We start from the raw sequence: 20,928 nt of genomic DNA, 5'->3' as shown, positions 1-20,928 counted from the left end.
AATTTTTACTTTTGTTTTAAATAGATGCAAATCTTTATGAAAATTTTGACGAAAAAGATCACACCATGAAAGCGGAAATTAAACTTCCGAAATGATTGATAATGAGTAGTTTTTTCTGTATTAACATATAGAGAGATTTTATATAGTAGTTTTTTTTATACTTATTTTAAAATTGATTACTTTATAAATAAAATCTAAATTTTATTTACATACGAATAATATTTTTTCTTATCATTACTCTTTTGGTATACTTTTAGGATGATAAATAATGTTATGTTCATTGATATCCTTATATATAAATAACATTCATTAGTTCCTTTCCACTAATCTTTCATTTTATCTTTTCATATATTCAGATATTGCATATAAAACATTAATGTTTGATTAAATAAACATTCTATCTCAAGAGATATAGAAACTATAAGAAGCAATTATTAGTTTATTGCCAAAAAATTAATTTATTTTCATTCCATATAAGAAGACTTTTTAATTTTTACATTTCAGATAATATCTCATCTTTCATTTGTTTTTAATGATATTCGACTAATAGTTAAATTAATTTTGTTCCACAAGAATATAAAAAAATTATTTTTTTCGTGGCATTTTAATTTTTTGTTTTGTTAATTAAAAATGTGTTAAATTATATAAATTCTATCATATATGTAATTATATGATAGAATTTCGTACCCAAAAAAAATCATAAGATAGAATCATAGAAAATCATTGTTGTATATGATCATATTCATTCTCAAATTTAATGGAACCCCATAAAAATTCACATCTATTTTTAATATGCTTGTAAAAAAAAATTATTAACTTGGCACGGGTTACTAATTTGTTTATTAAAATTTTAATTTTATAGTTAAAATTTTCATGGGACGTTAATATTAAATTGTTTTGTTCACAATTTTTTATTATACAATTATTAACGTTTATTAAATTGTTTTATTCATAAATTTTATCTTATATACTCTTACATTCTTCAAAAAAGTAAAATTATATATTTTTTATTTTTATGATCGAATTTAATTTAAAAGATTCATATTAAATACTTAATTTAATAATATTTTAATATTAAATATTTTTTATTAAACTTATCATTTCCGTGCATTGCACAGAGCTCTTCATTAGTTGTCCTCTAAAAGAAAATAATTGGCAACAAGACCGAGGTCATACTTTTTTATACAAGTAACCTTAAGTAACTAAAATATTATAGGTAATAAATAAAATTACATAATTAATAATATTTGTATGAATAAAAGTGTATAAATTATTTTTTAATTAATTGATATAATTAATTTTTTATAATTATTTTTTTATTTAATTATACTAAAAATTAATTCTAAATTTAATATGAACTAAATCTCAAAAAATTATCTTTTATTATCACATTTATATTTTATAATTTTTTTAGATAAAAATTTTAAATTTTGATATTTTTAGTTCTAAAAAAATTTCAAATCGCTTCGATACATTTTATAAAAAATAAAAACATCTTAAATTTAATTAGTCTCTATTTATTGAAATTCAAAAAATGATTAATTTTTAACCTGGAGAATAAAATAATAAATAATAAATTAGCACCAATTTATTGATAGTAGATATTATGTATTTAAAATTATAAATGTTATATATATAAAATTATGTGTGTTAAATTAGAAAATTTTAATAACTTTTACTATACAATTCATATTTTACATATAATCTATTAAAAAATAAAAAATAAATAAATAAACAAAAAATAAAAAATAAAATTTTAAAAATAATTATTGACTCATCATATTAAAATCAATAAATAAACATATATATGAATATTAAATAAAAAATATTAAAATAATTAAAATTATAATCTATTAGTGTACATATGAGATAATTTAAAGAATACAATGAGACACATAGTTTAAAATTTGGTAATATTAATTATAAAAATTTATTAATTATGAACATCATATGTATGAAATTATGAATGTTATGAGAACGAAATTATAAATGTTATTAATATAAAATTATGGATGTTATGTGTATGAACTTATGGATGTTATGAGTAAATTTATCAATTGAATAAATTAATTTAAGTATTTTTTTTTTTCAAATTCAATTATGGTAAAATTTGAAAACATGTGTTAACTTGATGGACAATTATATGATGCTGAAATAGTGTGGCAAACATTTAGAATAGACGCGTGTCCGTCGACCATTTCAATGAATGTGAGAAAGTAAGGGTTGCTGTTCGTGGCAGTGCAACCAAGTGTGGGTCCTATCAATGCCAGTGAAGCTTTGACGACGTTTTAAGTTTTTAATTAATCCCCTTCTAATGGATTATTATTTGCAGCAATTTATGTTTATTGATTTATATTTTATACTATTTTAATGGATGAATTATGTTATTTAGAGTTGTGATTTTTGACTGAAACAAAATTATATTAGGATAATTTTTAAGTTTTGTATCTCCATTAAATGATGATAAATGACTTAATAAAAAAAATTAATTACAATTAACTCATTTAATATAAATGATCATTACCATTCTTTATAATTATTATTAGTCTTTATTGTATTTTTAAATATAAAAATCAAAGGCTATTTTGAGTCTCGTTGTCAAGGGTTTCGTTGTCTTTTGAGGTAATTATCAAGGGCTATTTTGGGTTTTTCTTTAGTTTAATTTGTGAGAAATTTATTTAAAAAATGAAGTATAAGTTATGAAAAAACAGTGGCCAATAAATTTTTTGTGGTTGTTAAACAATAGAAAAAGTTTGATAACAGTTATAATTAGTCAAAATATTTTATAATTTACTTTATTTATATAATTTAATAATAATTTTATTTTTTATCTCACGCTCCTATCAATTTACTTATCATATTCTTATCAGTTTTATTTATTAATGACATTAATTATAATATCATATTTTTTACTGTTAGACATTCTTGTAATCAATATTTAATATTTTTTTATGATTTGATTTTTATATTTAAAAATACAATAAAAACTAATAATAATTATAAAGAATGGTAATGATAATTTATATTAAATGAGTTAATTGTAATTAATTTTTATTTTTATTAAGTCATTTATCATCATTTAATAGAGATACAAAATTTAAAAACTACCCTAATATAATTTTGTTTCAGTTAATTGAATTATTTTCATTCAAAAATCACAACTCTAAATAACATAATTCATCCATTAAAATAGTATAAAATATAAATCAATAAACATAAATTGCTGCAAATAATAATCCATTAGAAGGGGACTAATTAAAAACTTAAAACGTCGTCAAAGCTCCACTGGCATTGGTAGGACCCACACTTGGTTGCACTGCCACGAACAACAACCCTTACTTTCTCACATTCATTGAAATGGGATGGACATGCGTCTATTCTAAATGCTTGCCACGCTATTTCAGCAGATGATTTCAGCATCATAGAATTGTCCTAACTTGATAGTTACTTATGCAACAACTAAAAAATGATATGTATATAGATGTAATAATTAATAAACATTAATTACATATAATTATGGATGTTATGTGTATGAATTTATGAATGACATAATCACAAACCTATAAATGATATCTCATACCTCATCAAAACTAATATAATTTTCCGTACGCTCAGAAATTATTACTTCACTGTGAACAATCTCATCGGATAAGTTTATTTATTATTTCACTTCTTCAACTTCTTCTCACATAAACACCGTGTATTGAATTCAAATATCATACTACCAAAAAAAAAGTTACAATTGGTTATAAATTATTTGGCCTAATCTACCCAAAATAAGACTCAAAAAGCTTCGAGAGTGTAATATGCACCTATTAGTTCAATTTATAAAACACCCTCAATTGCAAATTTTATTTCTCTGCCTCTCCTACTAATTGATGCATCAAGCTTCCAATTGTTTTATTGGTGCCTTGTTATGTCAGTGATAAAAAGTCAAAAAACTAATCAATCGCGTTACTGATCTCTATTTAAAAATTTATCGTTGGTTAATGGGTTATTGCATGCAGAAGTCAGAATTCGAACATTTAGTACTTGTTTAAATAGACTAGTAAATTAATTACTAAATCAACTCAACTTGATTTAATTAGGGATATACTATGATTAACATGTAGGAAGAATAAAATATATGATAAATTGTGTGATAATTTATGTGATAAAAGAGTATGTATGATAAAATTCAATATTATAATAATAATAAAAATAAACTCAATTTTAAAAAAATAATGGCCGAGTATGGCTAAAATATTTTGGTTCCAAAACATTTTTCTGTTCATATATTATATGTGCTGCGCGCGCGCCAGGTATAATTTTCTCCATTAATTCATCTGTTTTTTCAACTTTATAGTCTTGAATATTATGCCAGGAGACTTATTTTCGAGTTAATCAAACTGCAATAGAAAAAGTCACCAAAAAAAAAAAAAAAACTGCAATAGAAAACGCGTGTTAACAACAATCACAGGTTCAATAATCTATTCTATTAATCTCTATATATTTGAAACTGATGAAAAATACTCTCTTACGCGATCCAGTTGGGTTGCGATTTTTTAAGTTGAAAATTTGGTAGTGTTTTTAACTTTTAACGTTCAAAGAAGGCAAGAACCATTTCACACTTCACTGTCTTCACTCTTCACAGTTGACAGTTCACATGACACTACATGGTCATCATAGTTTTCGTTTTTTATGTTTTTTTATACTATGATTTCTATCCCATTACCAACAAATCATTTAGTCCAATTAAAAAAAATGATCCTAACTGTTCCTTTATTTATTTATATGAAATTCAAACTCATACTAAAAAGAAACTAAGCGTACCTAGATTAAGGGCCCGTTTGGGAATTTTAGAAGTGGCTTTTTTTAACTTTTGACTTATGAAAAGTAGTAGTATTAATGTTGGGTGCAATTTTCAAAACCAAATTGCAACTTTCTAAGAAGCTATTTTGGAGCTTATAGAGAAGTTAAAAAAAATGACTTCTCTCATAATACTTCTATTTTTCATTACATTTCTTTAAAATAAGCACTTTTAGAGTTAAAAATTCAAACACAAAATAACTTATTTATAAGTTACTTTTAACAGAGTCATTTATTGTTTAAGTTATTTTATCAAAAGGAGCTTAATTAAGTTAGTTACCCAAACTGGGCCTAATATTATTGATATTATTATTAATATTATTAATATTAATAAACGGTTACTAACCGTTTAGTATCATTTGGTTGAAGGGACACAACCTTTTAAGGATTGTATATGTTCAAAACATTGTGTCTATTGGTTAAAGGGACACAACTCTTTAAGAGCTGTGTATATTCAAAATATTGTATCTATTGGCAATAGAAAAGACACAACCATTTGTATACGTAACCAATCATAATTACTATGTGCAATATGTATAAATAAGTCCTTGTTCACTATTTCAGACATGACGTACTAAGTGTACAAATTACTCAATCATTAAGAGATTTTCTTTGTTCAAGAGAGTTGAGAATTTCTTACTATTGCTAATTAAGAAATTCTTAGGTTTCATTGTATCCTGGGAGAGTATTGTCATTAACCCTATAGCAACTACTTGTGGGGACAAATATCTCTCTAAAGAAAGTGATCTAATCGTGCCTTGAAACCACTACATAAATATAAGATTTTGTCATCTTACCATCTTCATATACCAAACAATTTTAGAGAGATATTTGTTGAAGATGGCACAAGATCAAAACACCACGTTTAAGGTCATGAATCAAGAGTTTGTCAAGTTAGATCGCTTTGATGGAACGAACTTCAACCGTTGGAAAGACAAGATGATGTTTCTTCTTTCGGTTCTCAATCTTGCATATGTGATTGACCCAAAGACTACACCAATTGCCGATGCCGCTAAAAACGTCACACCGGAAGAGAAAGAAAAGATCGTTCAATTGAAGAAGAAACGTGATGAAGATACTTTCGCATGTCGAGGTCATATCCTCAACACTTTATCCGACCGACTCTATGATCTCTACATGTCAATTTAATCACAATTAGAGATTTGGAAGTCTTTGGAAGAAAAGTACAATACCGAACGACAAGGAACAGATAAGTTTATCATGATGAAATATTTTGAATTTATTATGAATGATATTATGCCTGTCATGGATCAAATTCATGAATTACAAATCCTTGTAAGTAGACTTCGTGATCTACAAGTGGTGATCCCTGAATCATTACAAGTTGGAACAATTATTTCAAAATTGCCTTCATCTTGGAATGGTTATAGGAAGAAACTTTTACATCTTGGTGAGGACTTCACAATTGAGAAATTACTAAGGCATATACGTATAGAAGAGGAAACTCGAAAACGTGATGCTGTGTATCTTTCTCAAAGTTCTAAAGTGAATCATATTGATGAAAATAACATCAATAAGAAGAAAAAAAAGTTCTCTAAAGATTCAAGCAAGATAAGAAGAGACAAAGAGAGTGTTATCATTGTCACAAGAAAGGACACTATATCAAAGAATGTAGACTTCTGAAAAAGGAAGCATCAAAGACCAACTTAGTGGAAGAGAAGGATCTAATTGCTATGGTTGTAGAAAAAGTACAAAACATGCATATTGGCATGGTTACAAAAGTCAACATAGCAACACAAGAAAAATCACTTGAGTGGTGGTTAGATTCTGGGGCTACTGTTCACGTTTGCAATGATCGCAACCAATTCAAAACATATGAAGAAGTGAACAATAGAGAAGTCTTGATGGGCAATGATAACTCAGCCAAAGTTTGTGGTCAAGGAAGTGTGGAATTAAATTTTACATCTGGAAAGAAATTAAGTTTAATAAATGTACTTCATGTTCCAGATTTGAGAAAAATTTAGTTTCTGTTAATCTCTTGTGTAAGAAAGGATTCAAAGTTGTAATGGAATCCGATAAAGTGATCTTGCTTAAGAATGATGTATTCATAGAAAAAGGATATTGTACTGAAGGCATGTTTAAACTTAGTATTAATAAAGTGAATGTTTCCTTGTATGTTGTTGATTCTTGTGATTTATGGCATAGTAGATTAGCACACTTAAATTACAAATCAATTGAATATATGCAAAAGAATAACTATATTGATCTTAGTAACAAGGATTTTAATAAGAAATGTGATATTTGCATACAATCTAAAATTACTAAGAAACCTTTTCCTAAGGTTGAAAGAAATACACATTTATTAGAATTGATTCATAGTGATATTTGTGAACTAAATGGCAATATTACTAGAGGAGGAAAAAGATACTTTATAACCTTCATTGATGATTGTTCTAGATTTACTTATGTGTATTTGCTTAGAAATAAAGATGAAGCTTTTGAAATGTTTAAGAAATATATAATGGAAGTAGAAAATATGCATAATAAGAAAATAAAAGTTTTTCGTAGTGATCGAGGTGGAGAATATTTTTCTAATGAATTTGATCACTTTTGTGAATTACATGGTATTGTGCATGAATCTTCCGCTCCATATACTCCGCAACAAAATGGTTTGGCGGAAAGAAAAAACCGTACCTTAGTGAATATGGTTAATTCAATGTTACTAAATGCAAAATTACCTTACAATTTGTGGGGTGAAGCATTATTGACATCATGTCATATCTATAATAGGATACTATCAAGACATAGAAAGGTTTCTCCTTATGAAATTTGAAAAGGAAGGAAACCTAATTTAAATTATCTTAAAGTGTGGGGGTGTTTAGCCTTTTATCGGGTTCCTGATCAAAAGAGAACTAAATTGGGGCCAAGAGCCATAAAAGGGGCTTTTATAGAATATGCTCAAAATTCTAAAGCATATAGAATATTAGACTTAATGTCTAATGTAGTTGTTGAATCAAGAGAAGTAGAATTTATTGAAAATAAATTTATCAATGATTCAACTTCTAATTCAGAGTATCTCCAAAATGATACTAATATTTCACAAGAAATAAATAATCAAAATAATAAACGTCTAAACGACAAAGAGTTGATTGAACCAAGGAAGAGCTTGAGAGTAAGAAAAGAAAAGGACTTGGGTCCAGATTTTATTTCTTCTCAGGCTATCACCTTTTTGGTAGAAGGAACTAGGAATTCTGTAACAAACAAGATTCCTATTGTGATGAACATAGAGGGTGATCCTCAAACGTTCAAAGAGGCTATGACTTCAAGGGATTCTGCTTTTTGGAAAGAAACAATAAACGATGAAATGGACTCAATATTATCTAACGATACTTGGGTCTTGGTTGATTTGCCTCCAGAATCAAAGCCTATAGGATGTAAGTGGGTATTTAGAAGAAAGTATAACACTGATGGTTCATTACAAACCTTTAAAGCAAGGTTAGTGGCCAAGGGGTTTAGACAACAAGAGGGTCTAGACTATTTTGATACCTACGCACCTGTGGCAAGAATGACTTCCATTAGGGCTCTTATAGCATTAGCATCCATACATAAGCTTCATATACATCAAATGGATGTTAAAATGGCTTTTTTAAATGGAGATCTTAATGAAGAAATTTATATGGAGCAACCGGAAGGCTATGTGCTACCCGGAAATGAAAAGAAAGTTTGCAAATTAATTAAGTCTTTGTATGGGCTAAAACAAGCACCTAAACAATGGCATGAGAAGTTTGATTCAGTGGTGTTATCAAATGACTTCTCACATAATAGTGCGGATAAATGTATTTACTCAAAATTTACTAAAGATTATGGAGTAATTATTTATTTATATGTTGATGATATGTTAATCACCGGAACAAATTTAGAAGGAATTCGTATAACGAAGGAGTATCTAACTTCTAAATTCAAGATGAAGAATTTGAATGAAGTTGATACAATATTAGGCATAAATGTACATAAGAATGAAGTTGGCTTTACTTTAAGTCAATCTCATTATATTAAAAAGGTATTGGAAAAGTTTGATAATCTCACAATTAAAGAATCCAATACGCCGTATGATCTTAATCTTAAATTAGAAGGAAACATGGGAAGACCTATAGCACAATTAGAATATGCTAGTGCTATAGGAAGTTTAATGTATGCAATGCATTGTACTAGACCTGATAGGATCGTCCAGTTCCTATAGAACCTATCACTAAAATACCCCTGGGGGGGGTAGGGCTAAGCGGAGCGAAAAGGGTTTCCCATGAGATGGGAAATGAAAACTATTAGCCCCTATAGCATTTGCTGTGTGCAAATTATCAAGGTTTACAGGAAAGCCTAGCAATCAACATTGGAAAGCTATAACAAGAGTTCTTGGTTATCTCAAAAAAACCATAAACTTGGGATTACATTATAGTGATTATCCCGCAGTTTTAGAAGGTTATTCCGACACAAGTTGGATTACAAATCTTAGTGATAACAAATCCACTTCAGGATGGATTTTCACCATAGGTGGTGGAGCAATAAGTTGGGTCTCAAAGAAACAAACATGTATTACACATTTTACTATGGAGGCTGAGTTTGTAGCTTTATCAGCCGCAGGTAAAGAAGCAGAATGGTTAAGAAATTTGTTATATGATATAAAGCTGTGGCCACAGCAAACGACATCCATTTCAATCTTCTGTGATAGTGAATCAACCATGTCTCGAGCATATAACAAGGTTTATAATGGAAAGTCTAGACATATAAGTTTGAGACATGAGTTTGTGAGGCAACTAATAGATGATGGTGTAATTACCATTACTTATATAAGATCTCAAGGAAATTTAGCAGACCCTTTGACTAAAGGTTTGTCAAGGGATAAAATCAAAGAAACTATTGCTAAAATGGGATTAAAACCTATTATTGCTAAATGATGGGAACCCAACCTTATTCTAGTAGACCACTAGTTTCAAGGTTTAATGGGTAATAACAAATTATTTAGCAATTGGAGCACTAAGGTATAGGATTTAATGCTATTTATAATAAATTAGGAGGGTGAGTTTAAACTTTTAATGGAATGATAATATTATCTATCAAAAGATTCCACCTATATGAATATAAGAGTGGTGCCGCTCTAATTGAGAATTTTAGAGGTTTTATTCTCGTAAATATTCATGAAAGCAGGATGAGCACAAAGTCATATAAGTGCTTAAAATTGTAAATTCTTAAACTTGGAGGGTATAAGTAATGTGTGTGATTTTTGGTACTAGCATATGGAGTATAGGTTTAATCGATTAAACACCTATTATTTCGTTAGAACTTTAAAATTTACACTAAAAGAATGTTTAATCTTAGTGACACATTCTTTATGCATATACTTGTATGATATTTAAATTTTGTAAATAGTGGAGGATTGAAGGGTATTTACAAATTTGATTAATTAATATTATTAATATTAATAAACGGTTACTAACTGTTTAGTACCATTTGGTTGAAGGGACACAACCTTTTAAGGATTGTGTATGTTCAAAACATTGTGTCTATTGGCTAAAGGGACACAACTCTTTAAGAGTTGTGTATATTCAAAACATTATATCTATTGGCAATAGAAAAGACACAACCATTTGTATACGTAACCAATCATAATTGCTATGTGCAATATGTATAAATAAGTCCTTGTTCACTATTTCAGACATGACGTACTAAGTGTACAAATTACTCAACCATTAAGAGATTTTCTTTGTTCAAGAGAGTTGAGAATTTCTTACTATTGCTAATTAAGAAATTCTTAGGTTTCATTGTATCCTGAGAGAGTATTGTCATTAACCCTATAGCAACTAAGTGTGGAGACAAATATCTCTCTAAAGAAAGCGATCTAATCATGTCTTAAAACCATTACATAAATATAAGATTTTGTCATCTTACCATCTTCATATACCCAACACATATCTCTTGCAGACATGTTCCAATTTTTATTTCAATTTCGAAAGACTTCGAAAAATCTAGGGTCAATAAAAGCAAGATGCAAGTGCAAAATAAAGAGGGACGTCGTGGGACTCACCCAACGAGGCCACATGCATTGATGCATGCCACAAATTCGACACAAATTTTGCGTAATATGCATTCTGTTTTGACTTGTACTCCAGGTTATATTATACATTGATCATTATTATTATTTGTATTATTCTGTTTTTAATATATTAATTTTAGTTTTTTATACAAAATTATCTATTTTTTTAAGAATTTAAAATTAATAATTTAAATTTAAAATTTAAATTTTAAAATAACAAAATAATTCAAATATAGACCAATTTAAAAATTAACTATTTTTTAATCAATATCGACTAATTTTTCTAAAGTTACTTTTTTATTTTGGTATTTATCATTTTTTTAAAATCATAAATTATAACTTAAATTTTAATTTTAAACTCTAAACATTCCTAAAAGCGAAGATTTAAAAAGTTGATAAACTCGGATAATTAAAAGTAAATAAATCCTAATACTAAATTTGAAACTCACTTAAAATTAAAATAAAAGAAAAGGTAATTTTAAGATAAAAAAAATTTAATTATTGTATTAGTCTCTATAGTTTTATCAAATTTATAACTAGATTTTTATATTTTTTTTAATTAGATTTTTCTATTATTTTTAAAAATTTTAATTAAATTTTTTTATTAAAAATATTAAAATTAATAGAATATTTTTTTAAAAATATATATAATCAAAGATTTAATTAAATCTTTAATTATAGATACTATTTTTAATTTACAAAAAATATTTTATTAATTTTAATATTTTTATATTAATAAAAATCTAATTAAAAAATTAAAAATAATATAAAATTTTAATTAAAATAATTATAAAAATTTAATTATAAATTTAATAAAATTATAGAACAAAATGATTAATTAAACTTAAAAAAAAAAGAGTTAACACTAGTTAAACCACGAGGAGGAGAAGAGGGAGGTGCTGCATAAACGAAACAAGAAAGGTGAAAACCGTCGCTTTCGGCCTCCCAGAATAGTTTTTAGTTTTTACAAGTCCCAAGTGGGAACGGAACTCTCTGTTTTCAGACTTAGCTCAACAAAACGACGAACAAACAGACATAAACATCTAAACTAGTATATAATTTACTTAATTATATTTAAAAAATATTAGAAATATCAAAATTTATTAATGTTAATTATTATTTAATTATTAATTTAATAATAAATTTTGATTATCATCTAGCCTTTCTTATATTTAAATTTGCAAATTGCAATACTTAACAAAGAAAAACACAGTAATAAAATATTAAAAGGAAAATATAAATATCTGTATGAAGGCTTTAAGTCACTAAGTCATAGATGAAGAAGGAAGAAGCGAGTCGGTCACACCATACGTGTCGTGACAAGCCCTCACTCGCTCCTTGCTCCTTTCTCTTCAAAATGTCAACCACCACGCGCCTTCAGTTTCCTTTTTTGTTATATTATTTTTCTTCAATTCAATGATTTACCCACCGTTTCTTGCCATTCCTCAGTCGTCTTCTTCTTTTTGTGCTCCGCTATTCACCTTCATCGTTGGCAAAATTGAGGTGATTCTTCTATTATTTTGTTTGATTATTTGTTTGTTTGTTTTCTTCTCAAGTCTTTGCTGCTGCTTTTTGTTTTTTTTTTTTTTCATGTCTTAATTTTGTTGTTGAATTTCAACTTATTATTATGAATTATCAACTGAAACTGGAGCTGTATTTTTCTCTGGAGAGTGGGTGTGTTATGATTTCAGAGGCAATAGGCCAATTTTCAGTTTTATTGTAAACCGGTAACCGGAAATTAAAAAGCTTTAGGTTACTTTGGCAAAATTCTTCAAGTCAATGCTAGTGGCAGTGGATCTTGTTTCATAAATCGCGATGAGGTTAGAAAATTTTGCAAACTAGAATCATCATGCTGTTTAGGGTTTGATATTTTGATGAGAAGGCACCATGCATGTTGTTTTCACCCCAAATCTTATTAAGGATGTAAGCTGCGATCTCTAATTTTCTATGAGAATCATTAACATGAAAAGAGGTTGACCTTTTTACCCCTTTTTTTAAAAAAATAAAATAAAATTTTGTGGTCTTCAACCCATATGCATTTTTAGATTTCAGTTTGTTAGGACGTTATACCGGAAATTCCAAATCAATATATCAAGTGGAGCACTGGCTTGAATCATTTCCGTTTTTTGTTTTGTGGTTTTTGCACGCCATTTGAGGCTTGCAAACAGCTGTTTAAGTGAACCATGTCTTGAGTTACTTCCTGCCACGAACGGCGAGTTTCGGTGGGGAAAATTTAAACCAAACATGTTTGCTGGAGTGTGTGCTTGAGTTCCCATGCTTGAATGTAAATATGGCAGTTCACTTATGTTAGAATATGATGTGTAATTCAGGCTGCAGAGTATAGCAGTCACATTCGAGGATCATTATGAGTTGTGGCTGCTTTGGAGCCTCAACTCTCAAGAAGAAAAGTCCTTCTCCTACTCCCAATGAAATTGACGGTGAGGCCCTAGTGATTAATTATTTTCATACTTTTAGATAACCTTCAATAATGCCTAATGGCAGAATATTGTGTAGTTCCCTATACATTTTCTGGACTTCTCATCAGCATGTTGTTTTTAGCTGCTAGAAATTTAGCCGAAAAAAATTATTGAATAAGTTAAATTTAATAACAAAGGGAGAGGAGGACAAAATCTAGGTCCAGCATGTGATTTCATTCTGAGTTGTATGTTAATATTTGTTCAATTTGAGTATTGGCAAGTAGGCTTATCTTGGTTTATGTTTACTGCTCATAGGAAGGTCTAACAAGCAAAAGAACTTTACCAGAGTCGTAGTAATCTACTGATATTAATGCCTATTTAGTTTTTTAACCAGCAAAAACATAACCAGATTACTATTGACAGCAGAGATCCTTTGACTTGTTTCACTGGCTGGTTTATATTTGATAAGAAATGTTGCTACGGTTTGTTCAAAATTTCTGAGACAATAGTTGTTAATACTTCTATATATACAATGTTACCCATTTATCGCTATGTTTAATGCCTTATGCAGTTCATATACTTGTGCTGTTACTCAGGCTATCCACTTGATAATGTTAGACATTTCTCTGACAAAGAACTGAGATTGGCTACTGATAATTATCATCCAAGATATAAGATAGGACGAGGAGGTTTTGGAATTGTTTACAAGGTATTCAGGTCAATGACTCATGTATAAGTTGAAACTTTGTGGAACTACTATGCATGTTGATCAGTTAGAATTACAAGGATGATTCCTTGGGGGTGCTAAACTGCTAATGTCTCAAATCTCCATAGTCAATGCTATAGTCCTTTTCCATTTTCTTCCTTTCTTTTATATTGAATTATGAATTAATAATTCCATTATAATGCAAGTGCCAATTTTAGGCCTGTTAGGCATTTGGTTATTGCAATGAAAAGGCATTACATTCTTATTGAGGCAGTAAAAACATCTTTACATACAGAAACGAAATGTTGATAAGCTTACCATAAATTTAATTTTCTTATGCTTATGCACCATAAAAAAGATTAGACTGGTTTTTCAGAGCATCAACTTTGCAAGTTAATCCTTCAGTGAGTATTTATTAAGTATTTGACAAAACCTTAAAATGAAAGGCTACCTATAGAATGATACAAGAAATAATTACATCTTCGATCACCTAATCATCCCCTCTACAAACCTGGTTGATTTATTTTTTAAAAGTAGAATTGTATAAATTACGATGGCATTGTATATATGATAGCTTACTTAAGCTGAGTCATAGTACTAGTTCAAATAAATAATGTGACATTTTATCTTTTTATGTTTCACTAAACACCTATGTTGAACTTTTCATAGGGAACCTTAAAAGATGGGAGACAAGTAGCAGTGAAGACCCTTTCAGCTGGGTCAAGGCAAGGAGTTCGTGAATTTTTAACTGAGATTAAAACTATATCAAATGTTAAGCATCCAAACCTTGTTGAATTGGTCGGTTGCTGTGTTCAAGGACCTAATCGTATACTAGTCTATGAGTATGTGGAAAATAACAGCCTTGATCGTGCATTACTTGGTAACTTTGAGTAATGCTTTGTCGTAAATTATGAAATAAAATACTAAGATTCACATTCTGATGAGAGAATCAAACATGTAACCTTTTCCATCTTTGTTTAGGCACAAGGAGTATAAACATCAGACTAGACTGGAGAAAAAGATCTATTATTTGCATGGGCACTGCAAGGGGTCTTGCATTTCTTCATGAAGAACTTGTGCCACACATCGTGCACAGAGACATCAAAGCCAGCAACATACTACTCGACACAGACTTTAATCCAAAAATAGGAGATTTTGGGTTGGCTAAATTGTTTCCTGATGACATCACTCATATTAGCACAAGAATTGCTGGAACAACGTATGTTATAGTTCGGACTCCTATCATTTTTAAATTCTTGATTTTGTTATAGTCTTAGCTTTGGAGAATTTATACTTGTAAATTATAATGCCTTAAACCTATTATTTTAGGCATTTCCTTCTCTGACTATATGCTTGTGATAGACTTCAATTTTTTGTGTTCATCTATAATGTATTAATGTTCTTCATAAAGGTGAAGCAAAAATGTTAGTTTGTTGCCCCAACCCTCACTGTGTTGTTAATACATTGGGATTTTTCTTATTTATTTTCTTTCTGTCAAGATTTTTAAAAATTTTTCAACCCTCAATTGGACTATGGAACTCACCAATATGTTATCCTGTTTTGGTTTTGATTTGCACAGTGGTTACTTGGCGCCTGAATATGCAATTGGTGGCCAGTTAACCCTGAAGGCTGATGTATATAGTTTTGGGGTTCTTATACTTGAAATAGTTAGCGGCAGAAGCAGTTCAAGGACAAACTGGGGAGACTCATACAAACTCCTCTTGGAATGGGTAAGTGCATAACATCCTGTATTCATGCATTTTATGTTTGCTGATTTTCTATGCTGATAAATTTTGGTTTTGCTGAGGGCACTGGTTAAAGAATCAACAAAAAGAAAGATTCTAAGTTTTTGCCATATCCAATTCATTGAATATTATGTTCACGATAACAGGCATGGCAACTCCATGAAGAGGGGAAGTTGGTGGAGCTTGTGGATCCAGAAATGGGAGAGTTTCCTGAGGAAGAGGTGATTAGGTACATGAAGGTAGCATTCTTCTGCACACAAGCAGCTGCAAGCAGAAGGCCAATGATGTCACAGGTTGTTGATATGCTGTCCAAGAAAACAAAGCTCAATGAGAAGCAACTCACAGCACCAGGTTTCTTCCAAGACTCAGGAGAGTCCTCTCTAAAGAAGTCTTCTGGTGAGTCCACAAGCTATCAGTTTAGCTCTACCCCTGCCAGTATTACTCAGGTCAACCCCCGGTAAAGCTAATATCAAATAAAATCAAATAAATCCTGTTGTGAATTGTAGATTTCAAAAAAGAAAAGAAAAAAAGGAAATCAAAAGAGAGATGGCAGCTTCTTCTTCCCCCTTTTTTTTTTTAGAGTGAAAAAAATGTGATAGGGTTTTTTCTTTTCTTTTAGTTGTAATTTTAATTTTTGGAATATAATGTGGCAATTGAAATTAAGTAACTGCATGGGAGAGCATATTGAAATAAGAGGTAGATATTTGTTTGGAATGTATCTTAATTTACTTCATTTCTTACAGAAGGCAAAACTAAGGATCGAACTTTAGTTATTTCGATCATAGAAGTTCTAGTACCATGTCATAATACCACTCTTTCCAAAATCTTAAGTTGATAAGAGGAAGGAAAATGAATAGTTATATATTTAACAATGGCATCGAGAAAGAAATTGGAGAAATTCCAAAACACCCAATTCAAGATTATTGATATGTAGATAAGCTGTTAGATATAGGCTCACTGATTGATAATGTATTTGTGTTCACAAATCACAAGCTCAAGATAATTATGAATTTAGACGTGAGAAGATTGTAATAAAATAAAGAGATTCATCATCATTAAATTTGTAATTTTTATTGTATATGAATTTTTACTATCTTCATTTAAAAATAATTAACCTCTTGATTTATCATTTTGGAGGAGCTTATCCCAATATTATTGTGTTGTTTTGGTTGGTTGTGGGCTTCGGCTCTATTTATTCATGACAATAAAAAGGAAAAAAAAAAAAAAAACAAATCAATTAAGCATGAACCAGACGAACCAGTAACCACATCCACCAAAAAAATAAAATAAAAATTGTAAAATGCTGTACCCAAAAACTTTATTTACTTTCCCAGTTCCACATTATAATCATAAAATAAATATGCAATATTTCGTACTAAAAAGAGTGAAACATTGAATTATATTCTAGTTTATCGAACTTTGTTATTAGGATTTGGAATTAATTTCAAAACAAAGAAAAATATTTAAGATTTATGAATGAAAAATATTTTTTAACTTTGTATCCATGGTGGCAAGTGGCTATAGTAGATTAGTAATAGTGAAATAAAGTATTGGGTAAACAAGGGGGAGAGAGAGAGCAAAAGTAAAACCCGAGAATGTTAAATACTTGCAAATAATATAAGAAACAGACCAGACAGAAAATCCGATACAATGAAAGCAATTAAAACAAACGACACCCGAAGTAAAATCCATAATCACTCAAGTATAAAAACAAATTCTCGTTGTATCAAAACCGATGAACACTGAATTTCCATGGTCAAAGGTCAAAGCAAGTAAAAAATAATGGATTTTGATAGATACAAAATCATAATGTTGTAAAAATGAAAAATATAAAAATAGCGAATCAATGAGCCATAGAAACTAAAGAGAAGAACAAAAGATATCCGCAAAGACTTCACTGAGAAGGGCGACAGCAGAAATGAGGTTCTGAGAAAGCCAAAGTGATGTGCAGAATTATGTAGCAGATTGCTCCTCAGTGGAAGGAGCTTCTTTTTGGGGTACCTCTGCAGTGCCATTATTGGTGGCAGCATCCTTCGGTTGCGATGCAGGTGCACCTTCTGGTGCAGGCTTCCCATCTTTAGATGCTGTTTCTTTTGCATCCTTGCCATCTTTGGGGCCTTTGGCAGGTGCAGGTGGAGGCGGCATCATGTGAGGGGGTGGTGTGTGTTTCAGCTTCAACAGTATCTGCCGCATCCTTGCAAGATCCGTGGGTTTGCCGGGTTTTGGGCCTTGGATAACTGTAATTGATGGCTTATTCTCCTTATCCTTATCCTTCTTGCCTCTCCTCTTTTCAATGTTGGGAACCTCACGGGGAATGATCTCCCCAATTGCTTTCCAGTAATTTTTGTCGGCCTCTTTGTGGAACTTCTCTTGATTAGCTAAGTATAGCTGTTCCATAAGCGAATTTTATTATAGAATTAGAAGACAGGAAGGAAGTGAATAATGATGATGATGATGATGTTTTACCTTCTCCCTTTCTCTGTTTTGAACCTTGTTAGTCTCAACATTAAGCTTCCTTTTCTCATAGAAAGCCACCTTATATTCCTCAGCTTCCTCAATAATCTTCGATCTCATTTCTTTCTCCCTTTTCTCCTTCTCCTCTAACTGAATGGCATTTTGCCTGCATAAGGAATTCATTTTTCACAACTGGGTTCCGCAAACATGTAATTGACCTTAATTGACCTAAGATCATATTGTAAGCAACACAGTTGTACTACCATTAAGTTCAAGAATAATTTTCCCCAGATAACCAAACACAAAACCTAAGAATAAACTGTCAGGAGGACTTGATGCAATCCTCATCAAGCTTTATCAGTGTCATGTTATTTCATAAATTACTTCCATGAACTAGTCAAATATTGTCAACTAGGGTATGATCATTCCACTCCAAACAATCAACAATTACCACTCCCCCATGGCCCCATCACTTGCTCCAACATAATGGAATATAAGAAAGATCATGAAGCTCTAGAATCAGCTTTGACTAAGAGGTCCTATGACCCTATCCAACAACTAAAATTTGATAGCGACTTAAACCTCAAAAGCCCCTCACCATGCAATAACTATAGAGATCTAACTTCCAAGGGAAAAAGTTCGCTGTAATTGAAAGTGATACTATATATAATCTCCATAACAGGTTCAAGCAAACCTGTTCCTACTTACAGTAAGAACTGATCAACATTGATAATAAATTTCAGCTTGAGAGAGAGAGAGAGAGAAATCATCTTATATAATACACACAGCTCAAGTACAAATTGAAGTGAACTTGGAATAAATTAGGACTAGTCAATTCGCTTTCTTTCTGATCCTAGCTGATCACAGAAAACTCAATTGAAAGACCGAACTTTGGGATCAAGCATTGCACTAAACTTCCGACTTAGAGCAAAATCAAGTTAGATCTAAGCAGATTCAGACGAGATCTGACAAAATTTCACAAAAACAAATTCTAATCAACAAAGCGAGACGAGAGAGATAGAGAGAGAAAGAGAAATCCGAAACACTCACCGGCGCCACTCACGAAGGGCGTAACCTTCCTCCGGTCCCATCTCTGCGGGCGCTGGAAGCACCGGTCCGTCTGAGACGAAAACGCCGTCGTCGTGGTAGCCGTTGCCGTTACCGTTTTCTGCTACATGCACCGGTTCGAAGGGAGACTGGGAGTAGCTTGGATCCGGATCGCTGAACCCGAAGATGTTCGGCGATGCAGCCGGAGAAGTGTGGTCGACGACGGGAACATCGCCGCCGGAGAAGCTGGAGTAGCCGCCGTATCCGGAGAAGTTGTCTTCGTCGGCGTGGTTTTGATGGTGATCGGAGTCGACGCTGAAGGTATCAAAGGCAGACATGTCTTCTGTCTCTATGCTGTTTTTGTTCTCTCTCTCTTCTGTACAAAGATGGGTGCTTCGTTTGTTTAGCTTAATTGAATAATTGTATTCAGAGAAAGAGAGACAGATGCTGTTAGAAATTGGAACTTTTATTTGACAAATAAATACCCAACGCTGAAAAGAATTGAAAATAAATGGAAAAAAGTTAATTATTCATTTATTCGCGCAAGGGTCTTTTATAGTGAAAACGTTTAATTTATTTTTTGTTCCATTTGATTTTGATTTGAGTTTAATTTTAATGCATGACTTTATCAAATTGATTTATATATTTAGAGAATTTTTAAAATAATATATTTTAAAAATTAATTGTTTTTAATTATCGTAAAAGTATACTGTTATTATTTGTAAAACTCTCTTGTATTAATAGTGTATAAAAATTACTTTTTTTCAATAAAAGAAAGAATCACTTTTACATCTCATAACAACTTTTATCATATTGTTAATTTGTTATTATCATTATTTTGGTAGGGGAATGGAAAGATGAACCAATGCTCAGTTAAAATTCAGTATATATATATATATATATATTATTTAAAACTGAAATGCAACGATGCTGTCTTTTTTACACAAGAATGTAGAGAAATTTTACGGATATGTAGAACTACTAATTGCTGCTGAGATATTTTTAATACTTGGATTAGCACTTGATCAATTCAATTAGGTATGAATATCATTAAATATGCATAACTTCCATCGAATTTAATTAGTTTGTTGTTTAATCAATCAGTTAATTATTGATGATGATTATGTTTCTTTTTTTTTTTTTTTTTTTGTGGGGAAGGGGAGTTTTGACTTTTGAAGGTGGAAGGGGATGATGATAAAAACTATAATACACCTTGTATAGATTAATTCCAATTGTGTGGAATGAATAATCATAAACACCAAATATTGGTGAAACTAAGCAAGTAATGGAACTCAATAAAAATTGCAACAATTAACTGCAATTTTCTTTACAAGGACGGAATATTAATTTGACATCATACATCGTTTAATCAAATTCGCTATAAGCTGGTTAACTTAATGAATGATGTGAACATTGCTAGAATACGTATTGATCAACAAAGTGTATTATTGTGACTGAAATATTATGTTAATTCCAATTTCTAACTATGCTGCCAAGATGTGCATTAAAAAGATAAAACTGTATGTGAGGGCTACCTCATTGCATCTTCTAGATCCAATTCCAAGCATGCATTGAGAGAATGAGCATAAGATGTGAATATCTTCCAAATTCTTTTCAGATATCAACCTTTATTTGTCTGAGGATCTTGATCTGATGCAGGAA

The 20,928-nt window shown here is 30.2% G+C and overlaps 2 protein-coding genes across 4 annotated transcripts; one reads left to right on the top strand and one right to left on the bottom strand.

Moving 5' to 3' along the window:
- Positions 1-12,104: 12,104 nt before the first annotated feature.
- LOC107630998 (cold-responsive protein kinase 1) lies at positions 12,105-16,483 on the top strand. 3 transcript variants are annotated; one of them, XM_016334301.3, is made up of 7 exons: positions 12,105-12,400; positions 13,228-13,335; positions 13,911-14,023; positions 14,690-14,900; positions 15,002-15,239; positions 15,600-15,750; positions 15,912-16,483. In XM_016334301.3, the coding sequence occupies exons 2-7, from the start codon at positions 13,263-13,265 to the stop codon at positions 16,224-16,226; spliced, it is 1,101 nt and encodes a 366-aa protein (XP_016189787.1). In that variant the 5' UTR covers positions 12,105-12,400; positions 13,228-13,262; the 3' UTR covers positions 16,227-16,483. The 3 variants fall into 3 exon arrangements, with proteins under 3 accessions (XP_016189787.1, XP_016189788.1, XP_020975119.1); XM_016334302.3 differs by having other exon boundaries at positions 12,165-12,400; positions 13,886-14,023; XM_021119460.2 differs by lacking the exon at positions 13,911-14,023 and having other exon boundaries at positions 12,170-12,400.
- Positions 16,484-17,361: 878 nt separating this feature from the next.
- Positions 17,362-19,804, bottom strand: LOC107630999 (clathrin light chain 2). The gene is made up of 3 exons (XM_016334304.3): positions 19,270-19,804; positions 18,232-18,385; positions 17,362-18,153 (listed from the first exon to the last, which is right to left on the bottom strand). The coding sequence occupies exons 1-3, from the start codon at positions 19,602-19,604 to the stop codon at positions 17,719-17,721; spliced, it is 924 nt and encodes a 307-aa protein (XP_016189790.1). The 5' UTR covers positions 19,605-19,804; the 3' UTR covers positions 17,362-17,718.
- Between the last annotated feature and the right edge of the window lie 1,124 nt (positions 19,805-20,928).

Source organism: Arachis ipaensis, chromosome B3 (assembly GCF_059453495.1).
Source record: "Arachis ipaensis isolate K30076 ecotype BB chromosome B3, ASM5945349v1, whole genome shotgun sequence".
Lineage (NCBI taxonomy): Eukaryota > Viridiplantae > Streptophyta > Magnoliopsida > Fabales > Fabaceae > Arachis > Arachis ipaensis.
This window is presented reverse-complemented; position numbering and strand designations above follow the sequence as displayed.

Coding starts and splice junctions, on each gene's coding strand:
- LOC107630998 (XM_016334301.3), top strand. CDS start 13,263: ATGAGTTGTGGCTGCTTTGGAGCCTCAACTCTCAAGAAGAAAAGTCCT. Junction 13,336..13,910: donor TACTCCCAATGAAATTGACG/GTGAGGCCCTAG, acceptor GCTGTTACTCAG/GCTATCCACTTGATAATGTT. Junction 14,901..15,001: donor CCTTGATCGTGCATTACTTG/GTAACTTTGAGT, acceptor ATCTTTGTTTAG/GCACAAGGAGTATAAACATC.
- LOC107630999 (XM_016334304.3), bottom strand. CDS start 19,604: ATGTCTGCCTTTGATACCTTCAGCGTCGACTCCGATCACCATCAAAAC. Junction 18,386..19,269: donor GCCCTTCGTGAGTGGCGCCG/GTGAGTGTTTCG, acceptor TTCCTTATGCAG/GCAAAATGCCATTCAGTTAG. Junction 18,154..18,231: donor AAAACAGAGAAAGGGAGAAG/GTAAAACATCAT, acceptor CTTATGGAACAG/CTATACTTAGCTAATCAAGA.